We start from the raw sequence: 22618 nt of genomic DNA, 5'->3' as shown, positions 1-22618 counted from the left end.
CTTCGCCCAGAACAAATAAACTCATTAAGGCACTAATCCATTTAGCACTGAGATGGCACCGGGCCGCACTTCACTCAGCACGGATCGAATCATTTTAATAAGATGATTATTTTCTGTGGGGGACTTCGTAAATGAGAATGTGCGCACCTGCTGTGTCTGCTCTGTGTCGAGAATGTATTATCAGCTTGCCTGAGACAAACAAACCCTACAAATCCTAAAAACAGCCTAAATATCTCGTATTTAACATTTGCAGTTGTACTTTGTAGGAACGTCAGAGGATTATTTAACCATTTTTCACAGCAGCAATACAGTTCAATACAATTTCCAGATGTTCTGAAGGGCATTTGATTGTAAGAAAGCTGCAGATCTGCTCTTTATTGGGATTATCTCAGCATGGCTGTCTTTGTGTGGCGGCATGAAGTGCGAATTGTTTTCAAAACAGAACAGAGGAGGATCTCACTTTTCCTCAATCACTTCACATTGACCTCTAGCAGCTCAACGCAGATTTACAACCACCCAAAATAATCCAAATTTATCTGATCTGTGTTTTTGGGGAGAAATACAGTATTGTACAAAAGTTTTAAGCACCTGTGGGAATTTTAAGTAAAAATAAAGCTTCTTATCTGTGAAGTAAGTGTGTATTCGCTCAGCAAAATACAAGCATTACAATACAAACAGCAATTTTACAAAAAACAGAGCTTTTACAGCCCCGATTTCTTTACATTACATTTAAGGCATTTAGCTGCCGCTTCTGTCTTATACAGAGCGACTTACAAGATTACGTATTCCTATTACAGAGTTGGGTCAATGTAGTGTTATAGAAGTCTTGCCCAAGGACTCTTATTGGTGTAGCACAGCATACTCACCCAGACCTGGAATTGAACCCCAGTCTCCCACATGATAGCTCTGGCAGGCGGTGGTGCTATCCACTACACCACACTAATGTTTTGGCCTGTTTTCTTTAAAACATCTCCTAATCTCTCCTCCTCATCTGAGTTTAATAGAGTTATTTCTAGTTCTCATCATATCAACACATGTTTTGGTGAATCAACTCTTACTGATGTTAAATCAGGTGAGCTGCTGACGGAACTGAACTTATACACATGCTGGCTGAGGGCATTCAGGAGAAATCTGAAACTAAACTTTGTTCTACAGCTTGGCTCAGGATACAACCTACTTACCTAAAAATGAGAAATTCCTGTTACTTTTTACTGTATTTATGTTTATTTGCATCTGTTTGAAATCATATGTGCACCGGGTCGGGTTCCCGCGGACACAGGCAATACCGAAATTTTGTGGGTGGGTACGCGGGCGGGTGAGTTCAATACGGGTGAGTAGCACGTGAATAAGCGGTCATTTTTAGTAGCCTTTTATTTGCTACGTAATTAACATAGGCTACTGCACAGCAGATATATAGATATTAAGATAGCCCCTACCATGCACAGGGCGATTTTACTTTGTCATACTGACGTTTTTTCCTCAGGAAAAAAAAAAATGAAATTTTGAATCAAAAACAATGTCTCATGTTACCAATAGCTTGGCACTTATTTCCTACAGAAACCTCGTTGGCCACATGTTGTTGTATTTTTCACAGGCGCATTGAAAAATAAAGTGCACTATGGGAATACTTTCAATTTGTGTGATTTTTCACAGGCACGGGTGCGTAACTGGTAGAATATTAGCGGGTCCGGGCGGGTACGGATTGGGTGGGTGCTGTACTCTGCTGATATGGGTGGGTGCGGGTCTCAAAAAACGGAGCCGTGCAGGACTCTGATTTGATGCTTTTTTTCAGGCAAAAACACTCGTATTGCTGAGATAAATGAATTTGTATAATTTGCTTAGATGCCTAAAACATTTGCATATTACTGTATAATAATAAATTGCAGCTGTAAACCTGGATTTAGCCTCCACATTTTACCTGTCTGTGGCAGTGTAGACACATACTTAAATTCACACTAGTGAATAGGGGCAGTGGGCATACACTGGGATTAGATTTTTTGCTCAAGACAAGGAATTGAACCGACAACCTCGTGGTCTAAAGTCTGCTCCTCTAACCAAGTAGGACCTAGCTGATCCAAAGTAAAAAAAAAAAAAAGTTTAAAAAAAAAAGACCAATAGAGACCTGTGGAATCTGTTTTTTTTTTTTACTTGTTTTATGTAATTTTATGGAGTTAAATTGTCTATCTCATGCTTTTGGCAAGTATTGCTGCTTATTTTGAGTAATATTTTTGCTGGTATTGAGAAATAATATATAAAATGGCACAGCAAATTTGCTAAATTATAGAATCTGCCACTGAAATAAACACACTCCCATTCATGTAAAAACAGCAAATTGTATAGATACAAGTTAACTAATCTAGAAGAAGTTTTCTTCATACTTCACTCATGCTTTGTATATCAACAGCTGGTGCTGTGTGTCCTATTCTAGTCATAGAGTGCTTCTATTCTGAGATCATCGGCTCAGATATGGAATCACCCTGGCTCCGGTCACGGCTGACGAATGGGTGTCCAGTTTTTAAATCAACAAACGCCGGACTCTATTATCAGCCTGGTTAATTTTCTCATAAGCTTCTGCACGTGGGACAACAGTGTTTGATGGAAACGTGCGCCGGCCTCCCGCCCGCTTGTGATATTTATAAGTTGAAAGCGAATCAGAGCTGAGCGGATTACAGAACATACTTTACGTGTCATCATGTAATTAGCCTTAACACGGACGCATTGTTCAATTACACCGCAATGCGCCGGCCCTGCCCGCCTCTGCTGCTGCTGCCCCATCAAGGACGCCGCTCTTGTGTCAGTGGAGCGAGTGTTTAGTAATGCTGACCGGGATATAAGCAGCACAGCTACAGAGTTAAAAGAGCCTTGTGCCTCAAAGGCTTCAAAGAGAGAAACCCTTTAAACTATTCCAAACATTTTCCATCTGTATTTAATGCCATGCTGGCGTAGTCGGCAGGGATTTTCCTCACTGTGTCCATAATAGAAGACACAGAAGTAAACACACAAGTGTTGAACATTATATGAGATGCCTCTAACATAATGTACCTGAATGTACAGGGGTTGGACAATGAAACTGAAACACCTGGTTTTAGACCACTATAATTTATTTTCCCATTGTACAATTCTGGTGGAAACAGGAGCGTTGAGGTGCACATTAAATTCTGTCGTGATTTGATCAGCCGTGGTTTTATGTTTTTTTGGATACAATCTGGGTTAGCGCCCGAACATCCCTTTCAGACAGCTTCCTCTTAGAGCATCCACAGTTAATCCTGTTGGATGTCCTGCTGACATTACCCTGGATACCGTGGCTCTTGATACATCACCAAGACTAGCTGTCTTGGTCACAGATTCGCCAGCAAGACGTGCACCAACAATTTGTCCTCTTTTGAACTCTGGTATGTCACCCATAATGTTGTGTGCATTGCAATACTTTGAGCAAAACTGTGCTCTTACCTGTGCTCCGATTGAACAGTTTCATTGTCCAACCCCTGTATATTTATGATGATCATTTGCATATCTGCTCAACATACCTAAACAAGAATATACACACTCATCCTTAAAAATGAATTGCACCCAGAAAGAAGGGTCTCGTTGCAACACTATATTAGGAAGGAAGATATCAGGAAGGTTATCAGGAACAATAAATGATTAAATATCTAAACCAGGGTTCGGCAATTAAGTTTGGCCACAGGACACATATTTTCCAAGCCATTACGTGGCGGGCCACAAAAAAAAATTTCTGTTTTGGAAAATGAAGTGTAATGGGATGGAGTGCTACAGACTAGTAGCTCTCCAGCCCGGAGGATTCTTGAACCCAATTGCAGAACAGTTGGATTCAAAGCAGATAAATCCAAGAAGAAAAGGAAAAAATAAATAAATGACACCCCGCTCCTCACGCAGGATCGTGTCATCAGGGTCGCAGTCCAATACACTACCCCTGCCCCTGCTAGAGAATTGGGACACGGCCCAACGCCCCTATAAGAAGATAGGGAGCCCAAGAACAGTCAACAAAAGCTCACCAGAGAAGCATTTTATTTTATTATTTTTTTCATTCATGCCGGAATTGCTTTTAATTTTTTCTCTGAATCAGAATGGAAAGCATTCTCAACGAGACATCTTTATATAGCCAGTCAGATGCAGCGATAAGGCCCCTCCTAGCTTATGTCACATGCACAGCCAAGCATCAGAACTACCCACCATGTTTCATTCCTCCTGGGTGATTTCTTCTGGGTGCAACTATTTTTGATGATAAGTGTAAAATGCATTCACAAAAAAACAATAACTTACAAATGTGAGAATAGTGAAAAGGTATAAAGGCTGAAATCATAAGAACTTTTGAAAGACTTTCTGACTGTTTGTTTTGGCCGTCTTTACCTCAGGCTCAGGCACTGATGGATGGATAAGGAGCTATTAAGCAGCTGAATGGTCTCAGGCTTTTTGTAGTTGTCCTTGATGTCCTCTGTTGTGTGGTTTAGCCGCCCCACAGCTGATCAGAGGATAAAACTGCAGATAATTGTATCTTCAGTCTCTAAATCTGTGGCCATGACCTGACAGTTTAAAGCTTTGCAGCACTCCAGCACCCTTAAGATCCCATTGATCCCATTAAGATGCATCCATACATCCATTCAGACAGTGCAAGAATGCAGTTATATAATTATATATAATATAATTATTTAGCAGTGAAATAAAAGAAAAAAAAGAAAAACTTGTCTGCAGAGATGAGGGAATGTTTCTTGGAGTGACCGGAATTAAAAAGTCAGTTTTTAATTTGCTGTGCTGAGAGGAGTTAAACAGTCTTATGGCCTGAGGGACAAAAGACTTCCTGAGTCTGTCTGTGAAGCAGGATTGGGACAGCCGTCTGCCACTGAGCTTCTCTGCCTGGTGCAATATTTTTTGCACTATAAATTGCACTGGATTATAAGGTGCACTATCAATAAATGTCTATTTTCTGGTTCTTTTTTTTTCATACATAAGGCGCACCAGATTATAAGGCTCATTATGCAACACTAGTAAGGAACAATGAACTAGTAAGGAACATGTTTTTCTTCTAATTCAGCAGCTAAGCTAAGTAAACAAAACTCTAATTCTTAAAAAAAAATCAATCAAATGCTAGATGTAAATCTACACAGATTTCTGTGTAGATTGTCACTGACAATTTCTGATTGTCCATTATGTTGGATTCAAGAGTCTCTAATGATAAAACCGTGTACACCCTGTACATCCTTATAGCTACTGTATATCTGTCTTAAGTCATTTTTAGGACTAATAATCTAATAATGAAGCATTATTCTTATATTGTGTTCGAAATCAGTGGCAGGGGGTGAACAATAGAAACATGTGGAAATATTCATACAGAGGAATGTCCCTATAGTACAGCACTGTTATTAAATTGTGTGTAAAGAGTGTGGGATGCATGAAGTCCTCTGAGAGCACAAATGTCGGGGATGCTCGTCAGTTCAGGGACTTTTTTTTTTTTTTTTTTGTAAATGCTGACTTTCAGTTCTCTGCCACTGTATCCTCTTATCAGCCGCAAAGTTGCCAAATCACGCGGTAACGGAGGACATGAAGGGCATGTCAGTGTCACTGGGCTGAGTGTTTAGGAGAGTGCTGACCGGGATATAAGTGGCACAGCTGTTTAAGAAGAGCCTCGCTCTGTAAAAAGCTTCAAACACGCCAAGCCTTCAGACCCTTCAGAGCATTCTAATGTCAGATATCCCCCTTTTGTCGCCAACAATAAAGGCTGTGTTTACTGGCACGGAGCAGAGCGATCCGGACGGTTCTGGGCGTGACTCTTTTCCACATGGTGACACCAAAGCCATGCCTGCTTTTGTTGCAGGGGAGCAGATGGAGGCAGAGAGACGCGCCAGATCTCACCCAGACACCGTTCTGTCTCTGCAGGAATGTGACTTTTTTTTTTTTCTTTTTTTCTTTACTTAAACCAACTCACACAAGCCTAATCCTCTTACTGCATAATGTCACTCTTTCCTCCGCAGGAATGTGGACGGGTTCACGGTGTGTAATCTGCTGGATGTGTTCATTTACTTTATATAAAGCACTCTGAAGGAAATCTGTTTAAAGGTTGTTAAACAGATTCTTGGCTTGGATGCCGCGGTTCTGTCTGAAAAACAGAATACTGTAAAAACATAGATGAAGAAGCTTTACATTATCTAAAACATGAAAATTGATTTTCAACATTTCATTTGCAAGCTAAACTATATGGATAAAAGTATTGGGACACTCATCCACTCATTCATTTTTTTTTTTTAAATGAGGGTTTTAACAATGTGACATTTAAAGAATGTGTTTTTCTTTTGTTGGAGTGACTGTCTCTCTGGAGTACTGTCCAGTGAAAATCTCTCAGAATTTGGGACATTGCTGTGAGGATTTGATTGCATTCAGTGATAAAAAAAAGCTCCCCAGCTCGCCACAAAAGCCTTATATGGAGCTCCATCCATATATTTCTTATTTTTAGTCAATATAATATATTAAACTGTGTGTGTGTGTGGGGGGGGGGGGGGATAAGAGACCGTTTCAATTTCTGAATCAGTTTCTCTGATTTTGCTATTTATGGGTTCATGTTTGAGTAAAAGGACATGTTTTATGTTTTATTCTATGAACTACAGACAACATTTCTCCTAAATTCCAAATAAAAGTATTGTCATTTAGAGCATTTTTTTAGAAACATGAGAATTGACCTAAACAACAAAAAAGTTACTGAGCTTTCAGACCTCAAATAATGAAAAAAAAAACAGGTTCATATTCATAAAGTTTCAAGAGTTCAGAAATCAATATTTGGTGGAATAACCCTGGTTTTTATTCACGGTTTTCATGCATCTGGGCATGTTCTCCTCCACCAGTCTTACACACTGCTTTTGGATAACTTTATGTCATTCCTGGGGCAAAAAATCAAGCAGTTCAGCTTGATTTGATTGGTTGTGATCATCCATCTTCGTTTTTAATTATATTCCAGAGGTTTTCAATTTGGTTAAATCAAAGAAACTCATTGTTTTTAAGTGGTCTCTTTTTTTTTTTTTTTTTTTTAAGAGCTGTAATTCTGTCCATGTTCTTCTTCTTCTTCTATCTTACATGTAAATGTACTTAATAGCACATTAAAGCTGAATGCATTCATTAAATGGGGTGTCCACCAATATTTAGACATATACAGTGTTTGTTTCCATGGTTTTATGCCTCTCTCTCTCTCTCTCTCTCTCTCCCTCTCCCTCCCTCTTTTTCTCTCTCTCTCTCCCTCTAATGTTTGAGAAGAAGAGCAGGACTATGTAAACCCCCTCATGCCTCTGTGGGACAGTTACCCCCCTGTCTTTGTTCCCACCATGGACCAGCAGCCTGTGGGGGTTCCTCCGGAGGGTGAGCTACAGTTACTCCACCGGTCACTGGGAGACCCTCCACCTCCTCCCTCTTTCCCCCCTCTACCCTCTCCTGCAGCAGCACCTGCATGGCAAGAGTCCATTCACCTCAGAGAGTCAACACCACCACCCCCCAATACACACACACACACACACACACTTAGTGCAGTATGGCTGGAATGATGAGCCCTCAGAGCGCCAAGCATGTGTCTTTCCTGCAGACCCTCCGGACCCTCCAGGCTGTACAGAGAAGCTGTGGCTTTCACATCCTTTCTCTCTCTCTCTCGCTCTCTCCAAGGATTTTTATCTCTATGTATTGATGTTTAGAGAAATTGAATAGACTTTTTAATAGATGAAATTAAATCATTTTTAATAGATGAATGAACTTATTTACAAAAGAATTACCTTCAATAAAGAAAATAAAAGAGTTGAGGGAGCGTTTTTAATCATTTAATAATAAATTACTTTGGTCTCTTTCTTTCTTTTTCTCTCTCTCTCTTTTCTCTCTCTCTCTCTCTCTCTCTCTCTTTCTCTGTCCTTCCTGTTCTGTGCCTTTCTCTTTATCTACTCTGACACCACCACTTTTTCTCTCTCACCTCCTCTCCTTTTCCATCTCTCTTTTTGTTTGTCTTCATCTCTCTGCCCTTGTTGTGTTACCTTAATTCTCTCTCTGTCTCTCTCCTTTCTTTTTCCCTTCCTATTTCTATCTATCTATCTATCTATCTATCTATCTATCTATCTATCTATCTATCTATCTATCTATCTATCTATCTATCTATCTGCCTTTTTTAAACTCTTTTCTCCTCTGTCATTAATTATTTTATCCTTTTCTCTTACTATCTCACTCTCCCATTTTTGTATTCTGTCTCTCTGTCTCTCTCTCGCTCTTTTCTTTTATGTCTCTCTTCAACTTCTTCTACCAATCAAACATCCTTTATCTATCTATCTATCTATCTATCTATCCATCCATCCATCCATCCATCCATCCATCCATCCATCCATCCATCCATCCATCCATCCATCCATCCATCCATCCATCCATCCATCCATCCATCCATCTATGAATGACACAACCACACTCTCCCTCTACCAGACCATTTCTTTCTCTCTCTGCCTCTTTATTTATTTAACTCTTTCCTCCTCTATCTGTCATTAATCACTCTACCTATCTCTGTTACTCCCCCCTTGTTTTTGTAATTGTTCTCTCTCTCCTTTTTATGTCTGTCTTCTACCAATCTAACACCCTACTTTCAGTTTTTTGTACTTTCGGTCTCTCTTCCCCCTCTCTATCTACCAGACACTTACCCCTCTCTCTCTCTCTCTCTCTCTTTCTCTCTCTCTCTCTCTCTCTCTCTCTCTCCTTCCCATTCTATGTTTTTCTTTTTATCTACTCTGGCACCACGATTCTCTTTCCCTTCCTCTCCTCCACTCAGTCTCAATCTCCCTGTTTGTCTTTATTTCTTTGTCCTCATTATCTTACCCTAATTCTTTTTTTCTGTTTCTCTCCCTCCTATTTTTTGGTCTCCATCCATCCATCCATCCATCCATCCATCTATCTCTCTATCTGACACCACCACACTCTACCGCTACCCATTCCTTCCTTTCTCTCTCTCTCTGCCTTTGTTTCTATAACTGTTTCATCCTCTACCTGTCATTAATCACCTTTCTCTCTATCTCTCTCACTTTCCACTTGTTTTTGTCATTGTTTCTTCTACCATGTCTGTCTGTCTCTTCCCTTTCTACCAATCTAACACCCTACTTTCATTTCTTTCATTTTATCTGTCTCTCATTTACGTCTTATTTCCTTATTTTGTCTTTTCTGTCTCTCATCACCCTCTCTATCTACCTGACACTTTACCTCTCTCTCTCCATCTTTTCATCTCTTTCTCTGCTTTTCTGTCTTCTATCCCTTTCTACCAAACCATCACCCCATCATTCTTTTTCTTTGCTTTTCTTCCCTCCCTCTTTCTTTTTCTACCCTTGTTCTTTCTTTGCCTTTTTTTGTCTTTGTGTCTCTGTCACTTCCCCCTCTCTCTCTTTCACACTCACTCCCTCAATCACACACACACACACACATACACACACACACACACTATCTGTCAGTCTTTCTCGATTCACAGCTCTCTGAACTTGTGAACCAGACCATCTTTCATCTCCGGGAGCCCGTCGTTCTCTTCTCTCTTCCTCTCCCTCTCTTTCGTCTGTCCACTCTTCCTCCCTCCCTCGCTTTCTTCTGCCCATTCCTCACCTCAGCCCACCTCTCACTCCTCTCCTACCCACCGCTGTCTCTGTGCTGTCCTCTTCAGCTGTGGAGATCCGTCTGCTGTGCTGTTAACTGTCTCAATTCATTCCTTTTCTTCTTAGATATGGATTAAATGCCAGAGTGTGGAGTGTGGAGATGGTCATGTGACACTGAAGACAATTGTCTATATTTCCTCTCTTCCTGCTCTTTGTGTTTCTATTTGACACCACCATTTTCTCTCTCTCTCTACTCGTTCCCTCTGTTTCCCTTTTTTATTCTTAGCTATGGATTATTAAATGCCACACTATGTGGATGGTCATGTGACGCAGAAGACAAACAGTATTTGTTTTTGTATATTTTTCCTTTTTTAAAAATAATTTTCTTTTAATCCTTTTCATTAAAGGTTGTACTTTTTAGTCTGTGTACAAAAAAGATTCCTCAAATTCCCTCTCTCCCTCTCTCTCTCTCTCTCTCTCTCTCTCCCTCTCTCTCTCTCTCTCCATGCATCATTTAGAGTGTTTCTCACAGTTCATTTGCAGTGAAAGCTCTGTAGAACGTCTCGCTGCTCCTCTCTCTCTCTCTTTTCATCTCTCCGTCTGTCTGTTTTCTCCCCTCCTACAGCAGATTGTTGTGCTTTGTATTTTTTCCTTTTGTCTTTTTCATTTATTTATTTTTTTTGGTTTGCCCTCCGCATGTGCTGTAGCTCGGAGCTTGCTGCCTGGCGCTGGACGCATTGCTCCAGTAATCCACGTTTGTGACATTTAAATTCTGCTGTTTTCAGCTGTTTCTAGTTGTTTCTGCAGGGAAGTGAAGCCATTTCAGTGTGAAAAAGCTTCCCGTCACTCCCCGGACAGCGTGCGCTGCTAATACAGAGAGACTAACTCGGTTGGGCGAGACGAGTTTGGTGGAAAGGTCACCTGAGGGTTGAGATTCTGGCCCTGGTCGAGGTTATTACAGAGATGTCAGAAAGGGCAGAGAAATAAAGACAAAACAAAAGGGCAACAACCCAAATTGGGGTGTGGAAGAGTGCAGGGAGGGCTTGTCAGAGAGTTCCTGTTGCTGTTATCAGTTATACTGGTTTGTCTTGAAGGATAACAATTTATTACGCTTGCAAATGATTAGTTATAGCAATTTCTATGTTAAGTTTAACCTTTTGCCTGCACATGCACATTAGGGCTGCACGATATTGGCAAATATGTTCTTTTTTTCATGATATGTATCGTGATATTAAACAATGCAGGGCCCATAACGTCACCAGCCCCGCCCCCACCCACATGCTGTCTCATGTCTGGACCAATCAAGAGCTGAGTCAGCCCAGAGCACTCAAAACTCTGGCTTTTTAACAGGTAAAAAAGAGCGTTTTTCTGTGATTAAAAGCGTGAATTCGGCTGTAACTGGAAATATCTGCACCGCAAAACTGTGCTGGACTGAGGTGCACAGTTTTTAACACGTGCCTACGCTTACAAGCACATACCGAACCATGTTAATTGAGGCCGTGCGGTTACTTTGTGTTTACTCCTAAATTAATCACGATGCCCCTCCCCCTTTATGCTGCTCAGGCAGCAGCAGCAGCCTGTCACTCACACAGAGACAGCGATGTGTACCTACTTCTTGTGTCAAGAATCAAAACATGCAACTTACAACATGACGTGTTTGATTTAATTGCCTTAAGTGGCATCCTGCAATGTGACTTTTGCGCATGCGCACATCACGATGCCGATATATCATGCAGCCCTAATGCACGTAGTTTCTGTTCATAGTTTTACGTGTTTGAGTGAATAGAAATTCCGATTAAAGAACCTGTTACATTGACTTTAACAGTGTGAACCCAAAATATTTCATTTTTTGTCTGATCAACTTAATTTCAGTTGCCTGCAACATATTCTACAACAAAATACACACACAAGTGATTGTAATCACCATGATTTGATGCAAAAGCAGTGTCCAAGAAAGCTGCACACAGTGCAAAAAGCCATGGATGTGGAGTATGAAGGTACAGTTCTACAGACTTGTCCTCAAGGAGTGGGCACATTAAAAAGTGGAAAATGCTTTCAACTTATTTGGAATAAAATGCAGGAATGGATGTAAAAATCACAAATGAAATTAAATTTGACCAGTCAAAATGAGAGATATCTTGAGTTCATACTGTCTGCAAAAAATGAAAGTAGAAACACTGCATTTTATTGATTTTTTTATTCCGATTTTTATGACCTCATTATTTGCCCACTGCCTAATCCTGTTTTCTATGCTAGCATGATGTTTTCTTATGCTATAGCAAATGTTAAATTGCATTCCTTTTTTATCACATTTATTGCATTAAACATGTTTGTGCTACCACCTGCATTATTTAGTCAATTACACTTGTTTCTAAAGTAGTTTAACATGTTCCTATGCAAACATATGGTGCATACTACCTAGTTATATGTGAAAGTGAGCTTGGAGAGTATGGAAGGTCACGTATGATCTGCTCCAGTGCTCAGGTTTTAAAGAGTGAAGGTCCATATGCTCCCATTTACTATTAATAACAAATAGAACAGGCACAAACTGACTGAAGTTACGTTTTAAACTTTTAATGAGCATTCAATCTTGTTATATTTGCCATTTTCATTCCATTAAATTCTGTTCTCACATCGTAATGACACCTGAGTGATGCAAATCCACTGGCAAATGGCCTGGATGATATCCACATGAAAAAATACATTTCTGCAGAAGGTTCTGGCGTTTGGACATCATGCAATTATGATCCCAATCAGCAGGTAATTGCTGTCTAATTGGAGAAGCTGGAGTGAAATGAGGATGTTAATTTTTCTTTGGAGTGGATGATTTTAGGCTATATTGACTCTTTTTTGATGGTTATTTTTGGTTTGTGCAGAGCTCTGCTTCTTGTAAGTGTGTCAAATGTCAGGAATTTTGGCTGGAGGAAAAATGCGCTTGGAGAGATAAAGGAATGAAGTCATGTGGGTCAGAGAAACATTGAGTCGGAGGATTAAAATCTCCTGCTGCCCTTCAGATAAATGAGCTTGTTTTGAGGCGTTTGGCATTTTGAGAGCATACGCTGGACTCGGGATGATAAAACTGCGTATTGTACCACAGTTAGTTCTGACCCTGCAGTGTGATTGGCTGAGAGGCGTTTTATGAGTGCAATTATCAGCTGATAATGCACTGTAACCGAAGCTCTTTATGCATTACTCACTCCGCCACATACAGGTAACCTAGCAAGATGCAGTGCTTGCAAACCAAATACAAACCAAATGCAAGGTCATTATACACCACTGGGAGCCGCTGTATCCCATAGAGGCACAGTGCAGAAACACCATGTCCCGCAATAGGTGGCACAGTTAAAGACGCAGTCGACACAAATAAATAAATAAAAGCCCAGTGACTCAAGAATATGCATTATTACACACATTATCAGTTACTAATATGAGGTTAAGAGTCGTTATTATTAAAATAAAAGCTTAGATGTATATATTTTCCAGTAAATATAGGGTGTTTTAAGATGAATGTAAAGTAGAGGACCCTTGTAATTCTGCAGGTCTCAACACTTTTTTTCTTTCAGTCAAACGAGTGCTGGATGTTAATCTACACAGATTTCTCTCTTGAAAAACGTTTATTTGGGTGAGTTTGACTGAATTTTGACTGAAATGCCCGATAATAATGCAGAGCTTACAGTGTAGCTACAAACAGTGCAGCAATGGAACTATTTTAACTCGCAGAGTTTTTATAACCCAACTGATCGCATTTTCTCATCCTGTTTAACTCAAAATCTTTTAATAAACAGTGATAATGAAACTTCTGTATAATCGCAATAATACTGCTTAAATATCTCACCTCTTGATCAGATTTAAGGTTTGAACTGGTCAGTTTCCTTTCTTTTATTGGATTAAACTCAAAAAAATTCCATTGAATACCTTGATTAAGACAGGAAGTGATTCATAGCGCCACCCGTCTCACCAGTCGTCTGGGTCACGTGACCCCTTTGCGGTTTATGTGACAGAATGTGAGCGCGTCATTGGTCTATTTGAGTCTGTGTCATGTCTCGGGTATATAGTTGGAACGCCATTCGGCAGGATGCATTCCGAGCATAGCCCATCGCTAAAGATGGCGCCATTCTCTCTGAACTGGGCCACACCAGAGCCACTCATGCACCCCTGCCAGAGAGATCCACTTTCACTGCTGCGTAAATTAGACTGGGGGCATCGGGCAGAGCGGGTGGCCCAGAAAAGTATCGGCAGCGTAGCTTACAGTACAGAGACGAGTTACAGAGACACAGTTAGCTTCTGTCGACTCCTTTCAGTACTGAACTCCTTCTTAATGATCATTTTAATATCATTTAAAAATAAAACACGTTTTTCTCTGCAGAAAGACAAGATAATATCAGAAGGACAATTGGCAAAATTCCGGTCGGCTAAATAAGCCATTTTCCACATATTTTGAACAAAATATTAATGCTAGTTAATCGTGAAAGTGGGCAGTCAGAAAAAAATATTTCTATTACATCCTTACAAGAATGCTCTGGCCACAATCTAGAAACCAATCAAGGTCATTATCTTATCTTATTCATCTTTGTACTACCTAAAGCTGATCCAAGCTTAGACCTGTCACAATATTTATATTTGTGTTTTAATATGATGTTCCAGAAATAATTTCATGCCACTGATAATAATGATCATATAACAGCATAATAATGCAACTATACTCATTTTACTACTAAGAATTTAGGCATTAAATGTTATGATTACTATAAAAATGGTTTAAATACCAAATAAAATAAGCAAGACACAAACAAAATAAAGTTATTTTTACATATTTACTCACATATGCGTAATCTTCAGTAATGGGCTCTTCTTTCTTCAATAAAGACAATGGGCAATATCGAGGTCAGCAATAAGCATTTAGGTTATGTTCAGATATTGTATGATAAATTATTTGGTGAATAACAGTTAATTGGTTGCCAGTGAGCTACCACATTATGTGGGATTATGTGGGATTCAATGTATTCAATTCCTGCTCTGGGTGGCTGGGTTCTGTGCTACACCAATCAGAGTCCTTGGGCAAGACTCCTAACACTACGTTGAACCATCTCTATAACAGAATTAACCTTTAAATTCACTCTGGGGGAAAAAAAGTGTCAGCAAAATGTCTTAAATGTAAATGTAAATTGGTAATTTATTGAAGCCCTTCCAAAAACCATATGTCAACCATTTTTGACATAAAAAACTAAAAAAGTGCTGAATTTAAACATATATTTCTTCATGCATGAATAAATAAATAAAATAACCAATAATAAAGGGAATAACTGTTTTAATTGGATTAATTGTTGGAAAGGCTTAATTACAGGCCTGTCCAACTTCAGACCAAACTGGTGCTTGGAAACCCCACCTTCCCTCTACCTTCAGGGTAAAGAACTTTTTCGTTTTGTTTCTTTTTTTCTTTTTTTTTTTTACCTTGATGCATGCTGGCTGGAATTTCCGGTATTCTTACCGTGCATGCCAGGCTGGCATCCTGAAATTAATTTCCGGAGGCTGTTGACTTTTCCATGCACTTTTCCTGAGCTTTTGGCAGGTGCTACACTTCAAATCTGGCAACCCTTCTCCTCTCGGCTCAGCGTATCACTGTTTCTAATATCGTTTTAAAAGGTTAGAGGTAGACAGATTGTTGACGGTGAGTGTCACTGAGACTGAGAGAGTGAAAGAGAGGATTTCTAAGGGAGAAGCTGGCCAGTACTTCCTGTAGAATGATGTCAGTGGTTGACTAGGTCTTAAAGAGTGTTGAGTAGAAGAGAGTTTTCCTGTATTGTGAGGATGTAATAAGCAGGTTTGCTGTAGAAGCTTCTCCTCTGTGGATTCTTCAGGGTGGGCTTGTCCAGACACAGCTCCACAGCCTCACAGCTTTAAGGGGATTGACCTTTAGACTTTGACCTGTAGTTAATCCCTCTCTCCACCAGCCCCAGAGTCCTCTATATGGAAGCTTTAACCTCTTCTCTCTCCTTCTTTGTCTCTCTCTCTTTCTCTCTCTCTCACAGATCTGAACGAGTGTGGCCTGAAGCCTCGACCGTGCAAACACAGGTGCATGAACACGTACGGCAGCTACAAGTGTTACTGCCTGAACGGATACATGCTCCTGCCTGATGGGAGCTGCGGAAGTGAGTCATTTCTCACACACTGTCTCATTTAGCTGTCTGCCACCAGGCTGCCGTGTTGCTCCGCAGCGAACAGCACCGCTGTCTGCATTCCCCCAACATTTGTACTGCTTTCACCAAGAACAGAGCACACACACGACCACGCTGCTTTATGTTCCTACAGCTGTTTGTGTGTGTGCTCTGATTCCACACGAAAAGAAATAGCCTAGCATCCAGGCTGGGCCCTAATGAGCTCATGCTGTTTCTGTATTGCATTGACTGTTGTATGCACTGTAAAAAAAAAAATCTCGTAAATTTACAGTAATTAACCCTCCTGTTATGTTACGGGTCAAATTTTAAACGCGTTTAAAAGTTTGAAAATCTGGGGGAAAATAGTATTTTTTCAGTATAAAAGTTCCTCTTTCGGGGGCGCCAAATGGTCCAGCGGTCTAAAGCGCTTCCACTATGAGTGGGAGGTTGCAGGTTCAAACCCCCATTCATGCAGCTTTGCCATCAAGCTGCCGGCACTGCTCGGTAATGCTGCATCAGCAGCAGCAGCTCGAAAAAGAAGCGGTGGCTGACTACACATGTATCAGAGGAAGCATGTGTTAGTCTTCATCCTCCTGGTGTGTTGGGGCATTACTAGTGAAAGGGGGAGTGCTAATGAGTGGTTGGGTAATTGGCTATTTAAATTGAGGAGAAAATGAGAAAAATTTGGGAAAAAAAAAAAAAAAAACTTCTTCTGCTTGCGTTAATTAGTGTAATCAACATAAAACTCCCCTGCAATAAACCAAAACTAAAACAAAGACATAACGCTATTATGTCTAATATGTTTTTCAGGTCTTTCAAAAGTAGTGAAGTAGTGAAACATAAAAAAAAAAAAGTTTGTATTTGTTTTTTTTTGTTTTTTAAGTGTGATTATCCTGATTGAACTATTCCTCAAATAATTATTACTTTGGATACTTAATTATTTAAGATATTATTTGGATAATTAAACATGCACCGGGTCAAATAGACCTGGAACACCATTGCTGTTCCTGACAAATGAACATAACAGAAGGGTTAAACTGCTGTATTTATGTTGCAGTGCTTTTACTGCAATTTATTTTAACAGCATGTTTCTCTTATTTTACAGTGCCTACACACTATAATATACTCTAATTAACTGCTTTCTAGAATGGCTGAAAAACTGCAGTGCTAAAACAATACTTGCTGTAAAAAAATAAAACAAAAACATAGAAACTACTCTATAAAAACTACTTTTTCACTCATTTGCACCATTTTGGAGTGACTTCCCAGCCTGCTTAAAGAAAATCGTAACTTGCTCCTATAGCCTACTACACTTTGGCCTGGCATTCAACAACATTTATTATATAAAATATAACTGAATTCTCAAGCTAAGGCAAACCTGGCTAGTGAAACTACACTACAATGATTTCAGAAGCCAATAGGGAAGATGGACATTATATATCAAGTGTAAGAAATAAGAACAAGTGATGAACAAGCTGTTTTTAAACAGAAATAACACAGTGTGAAAAAGGTTAAGCAGCTTTTCACACTGCTGCTCATTAGCTGATCTTCCCAGCATCTATTGCTACTTGCAGTTAGTTACAGTCATTAGGGAACTCTCACATAAGTATGTTGTATTTACAGCAATGTTCTGTATTTAATTCTCTGTAAAATGACATCAATGCGTAACAGTGTTCTATATCTTGGATTTTTACATTTTTACATCCTAATTCTGTTTACATTCTCTATGTACAATTTATATGTGTGGAATAAATAACACAAGCAAAAAGAACCACAAATAACATAAGGACATTCATCTTGCTGTAATTTTGCTCAACTTCAGAACGTAGGCTGCATTCAAATAAGCTCATTCTGTTTTCTGTATTTCATATACTAGTGTATATAAAAAAATCTAATTGAAAAATTACTTTATTTCAGTTAAATATATGTATGTGTATAACGCACAGATTGATCTGTTTTAAGCATTTTTTTTTTATTGTTGATGGTTATGGCTTATAGCCGAAATAAAACAGTGAACAAAAAAAAGCAGTGTCTCAGAAAATTACAATAATATACAGTAGGGGTGTCACGATTCTCTAAATCCTCGATTCGATTTCATTTTCGATTTGAGGGTCACGATTCGATTCGATTCTCGATTTTCTTGTTTTTTTTTCTTGTTATTATTTTATGCCTCATAAAATTTAAATAATATATTTATTATTATTATTATAAATATTATAAATATTATTATTCTTATTTATTAAGATATATATGGTAATGCCATCTAGTGACTTTTTTTGGTAGCAACAGTGTGCACTATTAAAACAAGCAGTTTATCAGAGCTGTGTGTGGATGGCTGGTGAAACTGCTCACTTACATGAAGCTGCAGTTCTTCATCCAACCACTAGCAGCAGCAGCACAAGCCCCGCTCTCTTCACTCAGTCACTACTTCAGTACAGCCCAGCCACGGGCTACAGAGCTCAGCCAGTCCGTTTTTACTGTTTCTGTAAACAAATAAAGGTTTTAACCCCACTAACCGGATAATACAGCTCACTACAGTTCATCTTTCAGCCCAAGCAGCTAACAGCAGCAGGTTAGAACAGCCGACACGGAGGCACTGCTCGGATTACATTATAAACAGGTCAGTTAGCGCGCTGCTAACCTCAGGATGTTTATAACTACGGAGTTTAGTGGACACACCACGGCCGCCAGGTAAGTCTTTTAAAGGCTACTGAAGACTACTAAAGGCTATTAGAGTGTAACCCCTGGCTCCCAGGGGTTACAAGAGGTTATTGAAAGCATTATTGGGGGGCAGAAATCAGTACAGGCTGGTTAGATAAGTGATGTGGGTATTGTCTTATAAATATTTACACATAACTTATATCTCTCCTGAAAAGCTTTTATTTTAGTCAGAAACACGCTTGTGTTTACTTTATCTGAGAGAAAGTTGTTTTTTTAATTCAATGGAAAGCAACAGGTGTAGTCAATTATAAGTTTAAGATTTTTAATCCACCTCACTGTGATCTATAGTCAGTGTTCTCAAGTCACACTGACACACGCATTTCAGCGAGTTCACACGCTCTCACCTGCGCGCACCCACCCCTCCGTTAGATACAGATACAAAACCTGCGCGCCCAACCCCCGCCCCCCCTCCCCCGTTGGACAGATAAAAACAGTGATCACACTCCCGCCGACTGCGCTCATGCAGTGGCTATCTCTATTTAAATGAATAGGATGCGCTGTGTTGGTGCCGCGCCATTTGCGTAGCGCGCTGCGCTATTTGCGTAGCGCGCGCGGGAGGGATCGTCGATCCTCTTTTTGACTTCGATACTCGAGATCGTGACCTCATTTCGATTCGATTTCGATAAAATATCGAGATCGTGACACCCCTAATATACAGTAAAAGACCAATTGGTACTTTTGGCAGTGTGGGCAGTGTGCCAAGTCCTGCTGAAAAATGAAATCCACATCTCCATAAAAGTTGTCAGCAGAGGGAAGATTTTGTGGGAAAACACTGCACTGACTTTGGACTTGATATCTTGATAGAACACAGTGGATCAACACCAGCAGATGACATGATTCTCCAAACCATCACTGGTTGTGGAAACTCAACACTAGACCTCAAGCAGTTTGGAATGTGTCTCTCCACTCTTCCTCCAGACTCTGATCCCTTCATTTACAAATGAAATGTAAAATTTACTGATGATCAGTGATGGTTTGGAGAGACATGTCATCTGCTGGTGTTGATCCACTGTGTTATATCTAGTCCTAAGCACTTCATGGATTTCATTTTCCAGCAGGACTTGGCACACTGCCCACACTGACAAAAGTACCAATTATTATTTTGGTCTTAAATAATAATCATTTTCTGAGACACAGATTTGTGGGTTTTTATTAGCTGTAAGCCATAATTAATCATCAGCAATAAAAGAAATAAACACATTCCCAAACATTTTTATTGAAGATGGGTCTGTTGATGTTCTATGGCTGGCCATAGTAAAGTGTGTGTCTTCAGAGCAATCTATAGAGATGGCAGCAGTATGTGGACGAGCATTGTCCTGTTGGAATAGTCCTCTGTTTTGAGTTTTTTTTTAGTTTGGAAAGGGTAGGGCTGCTGGTTGTAGGATTCCATTAAGGTAGTGTTGGCTGTCAAAGTGCCTGTAATAAAGATCAATTGTGATCTTGCTGTGATCTTGAAATTGTACCCCACACCATGACATCGGACCTCTGGACATTAGTGGTGTCACGATTCTCTAAATCCTCAATTCGATTTTATTTCCAATTTTAGGGTCACAATTCGATTCGATTCGATTCTCGATTTTCTTTTTTTTTTTACAGCAGAGAGGCCTATGCCAGTTTTAGATTAGTCTATGGTCAGTCATTGATTTGATTCATCAAATTTACAATATCTTTTTTTTAAAAGGTGGGCTTAATATAAGTGATACACAGTGATACAAGTGATCTGTAATACACCACATTAGGCACTTATGGTCAAATTTAAATAATTTAATTAAGATATATATGTAATGCCATCTAGTGGCTTTTTTGGTAGCAGCAGTGTTCACTATTAAAATAAATAATAAAAAACAGGAACAGTCATGTAAAAAAATAATAGAACAATAAGAGCCTAAACAATCTGAACTCTATCCTACTATAACAGTTAAACATGAAAAATAAGACTTTAAGACTTTTTCGGTCCCTGAGAATGACAAGTTTTTTCTTTAATAAAGATATATTATTAACTTTATCTGAGAGAAAGATGCTCCTTAAGGTACCAAAACTATGAACATATTTGAGGCTAGACAAAACAACTATTATTTTTATATTTTTAAGTTTTTCTTTAAGAAGATGAGAATGTCCACATTCTCTGGAGAAAGGCTGCTCTTTGTCTGCGCTGTGGCATTTGCGGGAGGGACTGTCGATCCTCTTTTTGACTTCGAGGCTAGAGACCCTGACATCATTTCGATCGATTTCGATAAAATATCGAAATCGTGACACCCCTACTGGACATGTGTTATGTGATAACCAACCGTTGAGCTTGACGTTGACCACGATGCCTCTATACATTGATTCATTGGTCACCCCATCTTCATGGGATTGATTAATTCAGGAGCTCATTAGTAACCTCGACAACTCCATGCTAAGATGTCTGACATCTTGTTACACCTGCATTAAACACTAGTTTTGTATGTGTGTCTAAATATATATGACCATGAGTTGCTCATATCAGTCTAATTTCGTTCATTTTTTTTCATAATTTATTGTCCCTGGTAAGCTTAATCTTCCTTCTGGGTGCAACTATTTATTATTTATATGAGTGTACATTAATTATGTAATATCACTTGTACATTCATTGGTGTGGCATAAATAACAATTAATTACAGCCAGCAAAAAGAGCCATAAATATCAGCACATTCGTCTTGCTGTAATTTTGCTCATTGGACAAAATGGCTGGGAACCTGGGCTTCACCCTAATGAGCTCTTGCTGTTTTCACACCGCACAGATTTCTCTCCTCACACAGTATCTGGGGCGTTTTTCACAATTCATTTGCCTGTACATTCCACCCACAAATTCATCTGTTCAGCTTAAAAAAGAGCAATAAATTAAAACCTAACGCAACCAAAAATAACAGTATATTTGTCTCAGTATAACATAATTAGCAGCCCAACTGTTTCTAAAGAACAAATATGCTGAAAATGTGGGAAAATATGAAAAAAACCTATGTGGAACAGCCAAGGCAATTATTTGCTCTCAAACCAAGCTCACTGGTGCTACACAAATACTACAAATATGTTCCTCTTTTATTGAAAAAAAAAAAGCACAGAAGCTTGAATGTGAGAAAAGCCCTGTATTAATAAAACGTATTTAAAAAATGTTTTGATTAAGTAGATCTAGTGTTGTAATTATACTATTTAGTGTTTTATCTGCGAATAAACACACATTGCTTTCTAAAATATGCAAAAATAAAAGAAATAAGATTAATCCAATTTGAATGAAACAGCATATCCTGAAATTATAGTCAGATTAATTGTGTTATAAAACATAAATAAGATCTGGTGTCAGAATCGGCAGATTGAATTTTGTTCTGCTGTTTTGAAGTACAAACTAGATTTGTTCTGTGTTTAAACATAAATATTATAGGCAATTTTTTAAACACTAAACACATAAAACTAAAGACATGTCTTTTAAATATCATTTGTAAAATGGAATTTATAGTAATGCATTTTATATTCATATGATTTCAGTTATTACTACTAACAGTGATTATTATATATTAATGACTATTTAGTTATTACATCTTAATATAACTAAAATTCAAATGTAGTTATGCATCTTCTTTTTTTTTTTTTTTTTTTGCAGTACATTGTCGATACCTGGGATCAAATATTATTGTTTATTGAAACTTAGGCCCTTTAAACTCGTTAATTACCCTCCCAAAACAAATAAAAAAAATTGGCTTGCTGAACTTTATATTGGCTTTCTTAACTTTAAGTTTTATATGACTGCGATAAATCCTACTATTTGCTTATTTAAGTATTTGAGTTTGTTATTCTCTTCAGTAAAACAGATGCTATAAAATATTGAAGAATCGCAGTATTGTGATGTCATAATTATTGTGTACAGTGTATTGTGGTATCGAATTTGGGCCTGGTCGAGCCTAGATTTCCCATCACTTTCCTTGGGCTGGGTTCTTAAATTATAGGTCTATGCTTCTTTAGTGTTGCAATGTTAATTTTTAACATCATTCTGAACAGATTTTGCTCATTCAAAAGCCTGAAAATGATTTTGAAAATCTCAGTTTTAGCGCTGTACTTGCTAAAAATAATGTCGAGTTTAAATCGGGCTTGGGCTCATAATGAGTTTATGGGTCGGGTCAGGGTCAA

The 22618-nt window shown here is 38.9% G+C and overlaps 1 protein-coding gene across 4 annotated transcripts in view; it reads left to right on the top strand.

Annotated features, from left to right (window-relative positions):
- The window catches only part of npnta (nephronectin a), a 128272-nt gene that overhangs the window by 67404 nt on the left and 38250 nt on the right, over positions 1-22618 (top strand). For 2 of the 4 annotated variants that reach the window (XM_007234302.4, XM_022684514.2), the window contains 2 exons: positions 7261-7362; positions 15629-15748. In XM_007234302.4, coding sequence (XP_007234364.3) covers positions 7261-7362; positions 15629-15748 — 222 coding nt within the window. The remainder of the gene's footprint in view (positions 1-7260; positions 7363-15628; positions 15749-22618) is intronic. The other 2 variants (XM_022684515.2, XM_007234303.4) reach the window with 1 other exon arrangement.

Source organism: Astyanax mexicanus, chromosome 7, assembly GCF_023375975.1.
Source record: "Astyanax mexicanus isolate ESR-SI-001 chromosome 7, AstMex3_surface, whole genome shotgun sequence".
NCBI classification, from domain to species: domain Eukaryota; kingdom Metazoa; phylum Chordata; class Actinopteri; order Characiformes; family Acestrorhamphidae; genus Astyanax; species Astyanax mexicanus.
This window is presented reverse-complemented; position numbering and strand designations above follow the sequence as displayed.